Raw genomic sequence first — 12866 nt, 5'->3', positions numbered from 1 at the left:
AGTGAAACTCCGTCTCAAAAAAAAAAAAAAAAAAAAAAAATTAAAAAGGATTAGGTACCTCTTCACAGTAGCAATTTATTTCTTCCTCCATTTCTTGCTTTCAGCACATAAGTGTCTCATTTTCATGACTTGCTCATGGAGCCTGACTTAGAAAGTCTTACATATAATTTTTATTGCTCTTTCTTTCCTCTGCTCATTCGTGTAGATTTTGACATTAAGGTTACTCTTATTTTATTGGCTGACTACTCATTAAGTTCCATGCAAAAATCCAAACTGCACAGCCATGTGCAAAAGATGCACATGTATGATTCAAGGTCTAAATTTAGGAAAGAGTTTATAAGACTATAAAATTATCCTAAACCAAAGTTCTCTATAAAAGGTTAAAGCTTTACTATCAAATGACCAAAAATGAAAAATAAAAAAATAAAGTTCTCAAGGTAGCTTTAAAATTAAGAATAATTTCAAATACGTAAGGTGAAAAAAAAGTTAAAAGACTTACCTCTGTTGGTAATGAACAGACTGAGGAAATAAGAAGAAAACAGATTTGAAATGTTAAACCTATATGTACACACATACATAAGACTTACCGTTACTTTTATATTTGAGAAAATGCTTCATTTTTACATTTGTCCTATAAGTTTTCTGTATCACTTTTCAAATGCTACTCTTCAGTGTTTTTGAGGTAAGAGGCACATGGTTATTTGAGATGATACTATCTTGATTTTTTTCATGTAAAGAGTGTCTCCATCAGTTGATGGAACATCAAATTATGCTATTTTGTATATAATGAGGTCTTACCATGACCATTTCAGTGGGTCAACAATTATGCTAAGACAGAAACAATTCCCCATACAACAGAGTTTGAAGAAAACTGGTTCTTTCTTTCCTTTTTTTTGAGATACGGTCTTGCTCTGTTGCCCAGGCTGAGGTGCAGTGGTGAAATCATGGCTCACTGTAGCCTCCACCCCCTGGGGCTCAAGTAATCCTCCCACCTCAGCCTCCCAAGAAACCAGGACTATAGGTGCACACCACCATGCCCAGCTAATTTTTTTATTTTTTGTAGAGACAAGGTATCACCATGCTGCCCAGGCTGGTCTCAAACTCCTGGGTTTAAGCGATCCAGCTACCTTAGCTTCCCAGAGTGCTGGGATCACAGGCGTGAGCCTCTGTGCCTGGCCTGGTTATTTCTTTTGATAGTTTTGTCAAAACAGCCACTACTTTTTATTCATACGAACACATTTATAAACAGTAGCACTTTTACTATCATCTTTTTACAATATATTTTTCGTTTTTTGTTGTTGTTTTTTAAGAGTCAGGGTCTTACTCTATCATCCAGGCTGGAGTGTGTCTATGACTCACTGCAGCCTCAAACACCTCAGCTCAAGTAATCCTCCTGCTTCAGCCACCCAAGTAGCTAGGACTACAAGTGTGAGCCACTATGTCCAGCTAAGTTTTTTATATTTTTGTAGAGACAGAATCTCACTATGTTGCCAAGGCTTTTTCACGTCATGCTACTTAAGATCATGAAAGTGTAAAGCTAGAAGGAACCTTGGTTCAATCTTGTCATTTGGTGTCAGAGCCTGTACGGGCTATAATGAACTAGAAGAAATGAAATGGCTTCCAAGTTTTAACTGTAATTCTAATACTGGGTCAACTGCTTATTTTGTTTTTATTTTTAAGGTTTAGAATGGAGTAGTTCAATGTGTCCAATATCCTGAGATTTCTAAGGGAGAGGAAGGTGGTATACCAGGTAATCACAGCAGTTACCACACACTGGGCACTTAGTATGTGTCAAATGCTTTGCTATGCCTTCTATCCGTTACTATGTTTAACTGTCACAACCTTGTAAGATAAGAAGTACCGTATCTATTTTCAGATGCTGAAAATGAGGCTTAGGTGTGTAACCACTTACATCTGGATAACAGAATTTTAACCTGCCTCTTTCTGACGCGCTGTTAACCACTAACTGAGATTACACAAAGTAAACAAGCAACTTAGCGTCACCAGACAGCTGAAAATGATCTACCTTCACCTTATCCTACTAACGTTCTACCATGCTACCACACAATCACTGTTTTATAGATGGGGCACTAAAAAAGTTAAATAGTTCATCTAGTGAAGAAGGTGGTATGTGGCAGAAGAAAACTGGAATCTGGTTGTTCTGTCCAGTCTAGTCTATTATAGTTCAGGGTTCTTTCCACCAAAGATCTCCCTGGTTAGCTACAGCCCTTTATTCCTCACTGTTCAAGTTCAAATACTAGGCACAGCTGTTTAGCCATACTTTCAGAATATAACTATATAATTATAGGTTAAGGCTGGGTACAGTGGCTCATGTCTGTAATCCCAGCACTTTGGGAGGCTGAAGCGGGCGGATCACCCAAGGTCAGGAGTTCAAGGCCAGCCTGACCAACATGGAGAAACCCCATTTCTACTAAAAATACAAAATTAGCCAGGCATGACTGATGGTACATGCCTGTAATCCCAGCTATTCAGAAGGCTGAGGCAGGGGGATAATCATTTGAACCTGGGAGGCAGAGGCTGCAGTGAGCCGAGATCGCACCATTGCTCTCTAGCCTGGGCAACAAGAGTGAAACACTGTCCAAAAAAAAAAAAAAAAACTGGCCTCACAGTGGCTCACGTCTGTAATCCCAGCACTTTGGGAGGTCGAAGCAGGTGGATCACCAGATCAAGAGATTGAGACCATCCTGGCCAACATGGTGAAACCCTGTCTCTACTAAAAACACAAAAATTAGGTAGAGAGATCCAAGATGGCCAATTACTAGCAGCTCAGGATTATAGCTCCCAGAGAAAGCGCACAGAAAGAGAGGATGCCACACTTGCAGAAGAATTTTTGTTGCCCATGGACTAGAAGAGTCCCAGCAGAGGGGCCCCACAGGTCGCCAGTGCGACTCTTGCGGCCGACGTGGCAGTTTCGCCAGCGCTTCAGTGCGGCGGTTCTCGATGCAGAATACCCCTTTTGATCGACGTTTGGAGCTCCGGGAAGGCAGAGTAGCCCATTTACCTGATTGAAAAAGGGATTCAAGAGGGAAGCCAGACCGGAAGTTCCTGGGCAGAAAAGCACCACGAATCTTAATGCCGCTATTTTAGCCAGCGCAGTGGGTTGCTCAGATTTTGGCGCTGGGAATCAACAAGTTGGATGTCCACTCAGAGACCTAATTTGAAAGTTGGCAATCACAAAGACAACAGGTGGATAAACTCATAAAGATGGGAAGAAACCAGCGTAAAAAGGTTGAGAATACCCAGAATCAGAATGCCTCTCCTTCTACAGGGGATCACAGTTCCTCATCAACAAGGGAACAAGGCCTGATGGAGAACGAGTGCATTCCATTAACAGATTTAGGCTTTAGAAGGTGGATAATAAGGAACTTTTGTGAGCTAAAAGAACATGTTCTAACCCAATGTAAAGAAACTAAGAACTTGGAAAAAAGGTTTGACGAAATGCTAATGAGAATAGACAATTTAGAAACGAAAATAAGTGAATTAATGGAACTGAAGAATACAATATGAGAACTTCGCGAAGTATGCACAGGTTTTAACAGTCGAATTGATCAAGCAGAAGAAAGGATATCAGAGGTCGAAGACCTACTTAATGAAATGAAACGAGAAGACAAGATTCAAGAAGAAAGAGTAAAAAGGAATGAGCAAAGTCTCCAAGAAATATGGGACTATGTGAAAAGACCTAACTTACGACTGATAGGTGTACCTGAATGTCATGAAGAGAATGAATCCAAGTTGGAAAATATTCTTCAGGATATTATTCAGGAAAACTTTCCTAACCTAGTAAAGCAGGACAATACTCAACTCCAAGTAATTCAGAGAACACCACAAAGATATTCCTCAAGTAGAACAACTCCAAGACACATAATCGCTAGATTCACTAGGGTTGAAATAAAGGAGAAAATTCTGAGGGCAGCTAGAGAGAAAGGTCAGGTTACTCATAAAGGGAAGCCTATCAGACTTACAGATAGGCTCCTGAAGACCTCTCAGCAGAAACCCTACAATCTAGAAGAGAGTGGGGGTCAATATTCAATATCCTCAAAGAAAAGAATTTTCAACCCAGAATCTCATATCCAGCCAAACTAAGCTTCATAAATGAAGGAAAAATAAAATTTGTCACTAACAAACCAAGCACTCAGAGATTTCATCACCACCAGGCCTGCTTTACAAGACCTTCTGAAAGAAGCACTACAAACAGAAAGGAACAACCGGTATCAGTCATCACCAAAATTTACCAAAACGTAAAGAGTATCTCCATAATGAAGAATTTACATCAACTAATGGGCAAAATAGCCAGCTAGCATTAAATTATAATATTGAACTCACAAATATTAATATTAATCCTAAATTTAAATGCATTCAATGTCCCAGTAAAAGACACAGGCAAATGGAATAAAAAGTTAAAATCTATTGGTACGTTGTATCCAGATCTAACTCACAAGGACACACAAAGACTCAAAGGGATGGAGGAAGATTTACCAATTAAATGGAGAGCAAAAACAAAAAACAAAAAAACAGGAGTTGTAACTTTTGTCTCCCACAAAATAGACCTTAATAGTAACAAAGACCAAAAGAAACAAAGAAGGACATATAATGGTAAAAGGATCAGGCAACAACAGGAGTTAATGATCATAAATATATACGTACCCAATATAGGAGTACCCACATACATAAGACAAGTTCTTATTGACTTAAAAAGAGATTTGGACTCCCACACAATAATAGCGGGAGATTTTGACATCACATTGTTAATATTCGATGGATCAATCAGATAGAAAATTAATAGGGACATCTATGATTTGAATTTAGACCTGGAATAAGTAAACTCAGGGAATATTTATAGAATTCTCCACCCCAGGTCTACAGAACATACATTTTTCTCAGTATCATATTACACCTATTCTGAAAGTGACTACATAATTGGAAGTAAATTACTCTTCAGTATTTACACAGCATCTCACAGACTTAAATGAAATATTGGTTGGCTGTTTGTTATTTTCTTTTTTTTTTTTTTTTGAGACAGAGTTTCACTCTTGTTACCCAGGCTGGAGTGCAATGGCGCGATCTCGGCTCACCGCAACCTCCGCCTCCTGGGTTCAGGCAATTCTCCTGCCTCAGCCTCCTGAGTAGCTGGGATTACAGGCACGCGCCACCATGCCCAGCTAATTTTTTGTATTTTTAGTATAGACGGGGTTTCACCATGTTGACCAGGATGGTCTCGATCTCTTGACCTCGTGATCCACCCGCCTCGGCCTTCCAAAGTGCTGGGATTACAGGCTTGAGCCACTGCGCCTGGCCATGTTATTTTCTTCCCTTATTCCTTCCTGTCTCTGTTGTTAAGTACAATTATTGGCATAAAAGAGGTTTTTAATACCTTTTTAAGATTGCATTCCAGCCTAGGCAATAAAGCAGGAATCCTGTTCTCTCTCCCCCTTTTTCTTTCTCCTTGTTTCTTTCAACAACAACAACAACAAAAATACAAAAATTAGCTGAGCATGGTGGTGCACACCTGTAGTCCCAGCTACTTGGGAGGCTGAGGCAGGAGAATCCCTTGAACCCGGGAGGCAGAGGTTGCAGTGAGCCGAGAGCATGCCACTGCACTCCATCCTGGGTGACAGAGTAAGGCCCCATCTCAAAAACATAAAATAAAATAAAAATTAAGCCTCTAAACTTCAACTTTTTCTTTCTTTTTTTTTTTGTTAAAGAGACCGTCTCGCTTTGTCACCCAGGCTGTAATGCAGTGATGTGATCATAACTCACACAGCCTCGAACTCCTGGGCTTAAGTGATCCTCCCACTACAGCCTCCAAGTAGCTAGAACTATAGGCACTTGCCACTACACCTGGTTAATTTACAAAGATACATCTCATAATTATGTCATGTCTATTTAAGTGGTATCATTTTTTCTTAGTGGAAACTAAAATAATAGTACACCTTATAAAACATGAACTCTTAAATTAGATGAAATAGGGTACAATAGCTATCTACCGCATCTGCCATACAAAGATGAAGAAACCAAAGTAGTATATTTTTCTAATAATAATAATAGCATTTCATGAACTAAATTCTCACAGTTGCTGTACCAGGAGCTTTATACAACTCATCTGACTTAAGATGTAATCATTATCTTCATTTTACAGACCTTAGAAAAGGACCCTGGGAAAGTTACTTGAATAGAGAAATCAAGTAACCAGCCCAGGGTCACATACCTGGTAAGTGCTGGAATCAGAATGAAAGCCCTGTTCTGTAACTCCAAAGACAAAGAATATAACCAAGTAAGACCAATATCATAACAAAACTCAATGAGCCTTACAAAAAGTTCCACTGCCTACTCTCTTGCTGAGGTATTGTGTGCTAAGTTAATTTCACTATCAAAGATACTCAATACATAATGAGTTGTTACAATTTTTGAACTCAATGACACCATTTCTCTTTCCATGGTACTTAAATGTCAGATGAGGTCTCTACTCCAGTCACAGAACATAAGGTCCACATGAACAAGGATCTTTCCAACTTATGCACTATTCAGGCCCCAGCATCTAAAACATCACTAGGCACACAGTAAGTTCTGAGAAACATTTACTGAAAAAATATTTACTTGTGCCGTTTTACTGTCCTGTATCTTCAAATTTTTCCGAAATTTTCCAAAATGCAAATAAATACAGCATTTACAATTCAAAAATTTTCCTACATTGAAAATGAAGAAAAACACAAAAAAGTGAAAAAGATCTTGATTAAACCTAATACATATATCCTCATTCAAACTAAGAAGACTTTCCTGACTGTCCTACCACCCAACACTCCAACCTCACCTTCTCCCACTCCTTAACTGGCACCCTCTCTATACCGTACACCAAACTCAAAGCTACTCGCTTCTCCACAGACAACCATCGAGCTTTTTCTTACATGGTCATTCACTTTGTCTGGAACGCCCTTCCCCACTTTCTCATCCAGTCCTTGTCATCCTTAACTCAGGATTTGCCAAGAAGCCCTCCTTCGATAGCCAGACTAGCACACACCTTCAGGACCTTTGAACTAACCTAACTACACATCTCCATTCCAAATGGACTATAAGCTTCTTCAGACACAGTAGCCAGACACAAATCACTCAGGTTGAGAAACTGTTAATTCATGCCTCCTCCTTCCCAGGACTCCTCGCCCCCAGTACAAATTCACCAAATGAAAAACACAGATGGAGAAAAAAGCTTAATACGACCAAATGTCAAAATAGTATCATGATGCATAAAAATATAGTTAAGTCATTTTGTGGCTACCAACACTTGCCTCCACAATAAAGGACTCGAAGTGGGTAATCGGCATCTAACTTGGCACTGTTCCTTGGGTCTCCTTTGCAATCAGCCCCGCTGGATTCAGAAATGTCAGCAGCCATTTCACAAATCTGTAAGCAAGGAAAACAACACACGTTCACTATTTTAGAATCAAGACCCCAGAGGAGCAGTATTCCTCTCAATAGAAATCCCCCTCATCCCAAAGCTGTTTCAATTCTGTTGCCGAGTTGGGGGTACAAGCTGCATTCAATTCATAAAATATGAGCAATCCTAGGCACAACATCTCCTCGGTTCACAGGTCTACAGGGAAGCAAGCAGCAAATGGGACCATGAAGGACGGGGCAGAGGGGCTCACTAGTGAAAAAGAGGAAGCAATGGGGAAGGAAAGAAGGGGTGGCTACCCTCGGCAGACACGGAGCAAAAAGGTCTGAGGGTGATCTGGGAGGGATGGAAACTGCAGTAAGAGAGGAGGTTACAAAGGTGCCGAATGGAGAGAGGCTGGAAGCTCCTAGGAACCAGGGTTGGGTCACCGGAGGAGCCCAGAGTGTAGGGTGTGGGGGCAGCTAAACGCCACGGGAGGGGCCTGGGGAGTCAGAAAAGGGCATGGAAGGGGGCGGGCTAGCAGACCCTAAAGAGGATGGGGAGAGAAAACGGGGACAGAATGAAAGAGCACTGAGGGGACAAGAGCGACCAGGTCCGAGGCGAAGAGGCGACCCCGGGAACGCCAGAAGGGGCCCCTGTGGGTGGAGGTGTGGAGACGCCCGGCCCGGCCCCCTTCCGCCAGGCAGCATCTCAGCTTCCCCCATTCTCTCTACGAGCTTCTCAGAAGCTGGAGAAGCACTTGGGGTCGTTACCCAGGCGGTCGCACAGGCCCCGCCGGCTCCGCTCCCGCCGCTATCGCCAGCTGAAGCGACACATGCAACTCGCCTCCCCTAGCCAGGGCCGCCCGAGAGCCCGTCCGCCAGCCGAGCTCCCGCGAGACAATGAGTCTTTATCGCGAGATTCAGGCCGCCGCTGGGCGGATGTCGCGAGAAGCCGGAAGACGGGGCGTGGCCGAGCGGCTGAGAGGCGGGTCGCCGGCAGGCGGTGCTCCTCACCTGTTGGAGAAGATGAATCCTCGAGATGGGCGCGCGGAGGGGAAGGCGACTTGAAAACGCAAGAGAGTGCACCTGAGTCAGAAATGACTCCCTATTAATAAGCCCGAGGATCATCGCCCAGGTGTCTGCAGTGCATCCTGGAGTCCTGACTAACCTCCAGCTACTACATAAGTCACTCCTCTGCGGGGAGATTCCAGCCAAATAGAACGTTTGGTTGCTTTTTTTTTTTTTTCAGGCGGAGTTTCGCTCTTGTTGCCTAGGCTGGAGTGCAATGGCGCGGTCTCGGCTCACCGCAACCTCAGCCTCCCGCGTTCAAGCGATTCTCCTGCCTCAGCTTCCCAACTAGCTGAGATTACAAACATGTGCCACCATGCCTGGCTAATTTTACATTTTTAGTAGAGATGGAGTTTCTCCATGTTGGTCAGGCTGATCTCGAACTCCCGACCTAAGGTGAGCCGCCCGCCTTGGCCTCCCAAAGTGCTGGGATTACAGGCACGAGTCACCACGCCTGGCCGAGAAACTCACTCTCCTTTCCACTTTGCTTTTCCTTTTCCTTTTCTTTTTCCTTTTCCTTTCCTCTTTCCTCCTATCTTCTTTCTTCTTTTTTGACAGGGTCTCAGTCTGTCACTCAGGCCGGATGGAGTGCAGTTGCACAATCACGGCTTACTGCAGTCTCGACCTCCCAAGTAGTTGGGACTACAGCTAATTTTTAAATTTTTTGTAGAGATGGGGGAAGGTCTCCCTATGCTGCCCAAGCTGGTCTTGAACTCCTGGACTCAAGTGCTCCTCCTGCCTCAACCTCACAAAGTGCTGGGATTACAGGCGTGCCCTGCCCAGGGAAACTCTTGAAAAGACCGAATGAATCCTGTCTATGTATTTTTAATTGCCCACAGTCTCACCCCCTAACGATAATTGTTATTACCTTCTATGTTTACCTGTCCTTATATGTGTTCTAAATTGGAGCTCATCTCGGGCTTTCTCAGGAGACTGAAACCTGGTAGACTTAACCACATACCGTGTGTCTTGTTTCATCTTGAGAAAATCTCTTCATATTCAGCCTGAGTCCCACTTGTGAAACGAGAATAACACTACAACACTTGCAGGGATGTGAGGGTTAGGGGAATGATGACCCAAAAATGCCCTATAGATGGCAAATAATTGTTCTTTTCTATTTTGCTTAATTCTTCACTCACATCCATTTTATTTATTTCCCTCCTTCCCCGCCAACTTCATTCACCACTGTTACTACTACCACTTTCATTTTCTGTTTACAACTTATCTGTGTGTGCACTAAACCATGTGGTACAATTTCTTCCACCAGAGATTCACAAATGTGGCCTCCTCCTGACATCTTTCTTAAATAAAAGAGGAAATCCGCCCTTGCAGGAGAGTCAACACTACACTAGTGAAAGAAGAAAAGATCTTGTCTCCACCAAAGAATGTTTGATTATCATAATAGTAGCTTGCATGTATTGACACCCATTCCCCACTATATGCCAGAAACCATGCTCATTTGGAGGAAAAGAGTCCAGCTGAATTCATCTCCCAGAATTTCCTTGGGTTCTTACTCTGTACCAGGCACTGTGCTAGGCACCAGGAATACTACAGTGAGCCAAAGAGATAAAGTTCCCATTCTCACTAAGGTTAACAGTCTTAGACATACTAGCTGACTTAATCCTTACAAAACCCCTGTGAAGGGCCAGGTGCTGTGGCTCATGTCTGTATTCCCAGCACTTTGGGAGGCAAGGTGGGATTGTTTCAGTCCAGAAGTCTGAGACCAGCCTGGGCAACATAGGGAGAACCTAACTCTACAAAAACAGAAAAGGAAGGGAGGGAGGGACGGAGGGGAGGGAAAAGAAAGAAAGAAAACAAAGAAAGGGAAGAAAGAAAGAAAGAGAAATACCTGAGTGTGGTGGTGCACACCTGTGGACCCAGCTACTCAGGAGGCTGAGGTGGGAGGATCACTTGAGTCCAGGAGGTCAAGGCTACAATGAGCTATGATGGTGCCACTGCACTCCAGCCTGGACAACAGAATGAGACCTTGTCTCAGAAAGAAACAAAAACAAAATAAAAACCCTGTGAAGTAGGCATAACTGTCCCTAATTTCCAGATGTTGAAATCAAGGCTCAAAGGGGGACATGAATTAGGTTCACATGTGCTTAAGATCACACAGCAAATAGTTTTATTGACCTTAAGGTGCATATTTTTCACATTTCAACATCTCTCTCTCTCTCTTTTAATTGAGATGGAGTTTCGCTCTTGTCGCCCAGGATGGAGTACAATAGCACACTTTCAGCTCACCCCAAACTGCACCTCCTGGGTTCAAGTGATTCTCCTGCCTCAGCCTCCTGAGTAGCTGGGATTAAAGGCGTGCACCACCACACCTGGCTAATTTTGAATTTTTGGTGGAGACTGGGTTTCTCCATGTTGATCAGGCTGGTCTCAAACTCCTGACCTCAGGTGATCCACGCGCCTGGGTCTCCCAAAGTGCTGGGATTATAGGCGTGAGCCACCGTGCCAGCCATCAACATCTCTTTGTTGTTGCATTGCAATGGATAGAATCTTAGCATGGTGTCCTATTCTAGTTGGCAGCAATTCTCTTAATAATGCACAAATTATGGTGCATCTAACTAACAATGACATCTTGGATGTGATGAAATATGGATGGGTGGTCAGTCCTGCGTAATAGACCAATGTCTTCAGTTTCACTCGTCAAGCTTTTCCTGCCCTACTTTGTATGGCAAGGTTGCTGACCTCTGTAGACTGCTGCTTCAAGCTTCCTTGTTCCTAGCTTCTAGCTATGATCAGCCAATGGGAGGCAGCCATGGCAGCTGGCCTTCTTGCCATCTACCCCTCCTCACCCCTCGATCGGCATTTCTGGCAGTAACTAGGTCTCCCTCTGAATTGTTAGAGGATCACCGTCCCTGGACTCCTAAAACATAGCACATTCCCGGGATCTAGTCTCTAGCCTAGGGGTGGTGATGGCTTCCTGCTGTTGCTAATCTCTGCATTGTCTCACCACCTGTTTAGCTTTTCAACAGTTCCATTCTTGTGCAACCAATTCCCTGCCTTAAATTCTTTGTTTTACATACTGGGATGGGGTTCTGTTTTCTGGGTGGACTCTACCTGACACAAGTGGCATTTAAATCCAGATTGCAGCTCCTCTAGATGCAAACCTTGCATTTCCTATCGCACTCCACAGTCTTTCAGCTCTCAGGTACTAAAAGCAGGAATGATGTATGAAAAAAAGAAACATCCCAGTGGTCACGGACTCTTGGGAGAGGCAGTGGAATTATTGCAAAGGATACAGGGATCCACTTGTGCACCAAGTAGATTGATTAAATATCTTTCAGACGTACTATTATTTTCTAGTGTAAGTTACAGTTTTGGTGCAATGAAAATCCAAGTTGAATCTGATTAGCCTGGCTTGAGTTATATCCATTCCTAAATTAACCAACCTGACTAATCAAGCCCTGAGTCAAGTGTCCGTCCTTGGACCTGAGTTTGGAGACTGGTGAGAGGATATGTGCCAGAAGAAAATTGAGATACTGTTACCAGAAAAGAGAGTGATGCTAAGATATCGAAAACAACAGATGTGCACTACAGGAAGACTCATAATCACATGTGCTAAAAATTATTAAATAATCTAGCACCCTTAACACATCAAGTGGGTATGTAGTGAGGCCAATTTTCTTACTAACAGAATTCCATTTTACTTGACGCAGTGTGTCCAGCTGAAGATGTTCAATTTCCCAGCTTCCCTTGCAACAAAAGGGCAGAGTCTTGTCAAGGAGCCATAGGTAGAAGTTCCTGAGAAGGGCATCCCTTTCATCAGGAAGCACTGCGAAAGATTTTGAAATAGGCAAAAAAGGGTACTGGCTGTCCTTCTAGCACATCCCTTAGTGCCATCTCCATCTTTCACTGTCTTTTAGCTATTTTACAAAATTTTTTTTTTTGCGAGATGGAGTCTCACTCTGTTGCTCAGGCCGGAGTGCAGTGGCACCATCTCGGTTCACTGCAACCTCCACCTCTTGGGTTCAAGCAATTCTTCTGCCTCAGCCTGCTGAGTAGCTGGGATTACAGTCATGCACCACCACACCTGGCTAATTTTTGTATTTTTAGTTAGTAGAGATGGAGTTTTATTGTGTTGGCCAGACTAGTATCAAACTCCTGACTCAGGTGATCTGCCCGCCTCAGCCTCCCAAAATGTTGGGATTATAGGTGAGAGCAACCACACCTCGCCCCATTTTACAATTTTAAAAGTTGTAGAAAACTGATAGTAATGCAAACACTTCTTTTCCGTAGAAATGCAAATGATTGCATCTAGAGGAGCTGCAATTAATTCTCTGTTGATATTGACTAGTTTCCCAGTCATTTGGAAATTCATCGCCACATTCCTGATTGCTTATGTATGCATATATATCAATATGATTCTCTATGTGTATAGACTTTTTTTTTTTTTT

At 42.9% G+C, this 12866-nt stretch overlaps 1 protein-coding gene across 1 annotated transcript in view; it reads right to left on the bottom strand.

Annotated features, from left to right (window-relative positions):
• DENR (density regulated re-initiation and release factor) overlaps positions 1–9435 on the bottom strand; it is a 14845-nt gene extending 5410 nt beyond the window's left edge. Inside the window, 5 exon segments of the mRNA XM_017544243.2 lie at positions 500–519; positions 7302–7416; positions 8161–8241; positions 8243–8403; positions 9339–9435. Of these exon segments, the coding sequence (XP_017399732.1) occupies positions 500–519; positions 7302–7416; positions 8161–8241; positions 8243–8403; positions 9339–9435 (474 nt within the window).
• Positions 9436–12866: the final 3431 nt, after the last annotated feature.

Source organism: Cebus imitator, unplaced genomic scaffold (genome assembly GCF_001604975.1).
Source record: "Cebus imitator isolate Cc_AM_T3 unplaced genomic scaffold, Cebus_imitator-1.0 Scaffold169, whole genome shotgun sequence".
Lineage (NCBI taxonomy): Eukaryota > Metazoa > Chordata > Mammalia > Primates > Cebidae > Cebus > Cebus imitator.
Note: the sequence above shows the minus strand (reverse complement) of the source record. Positions and strands in the feature narration are given on the sequence as shown.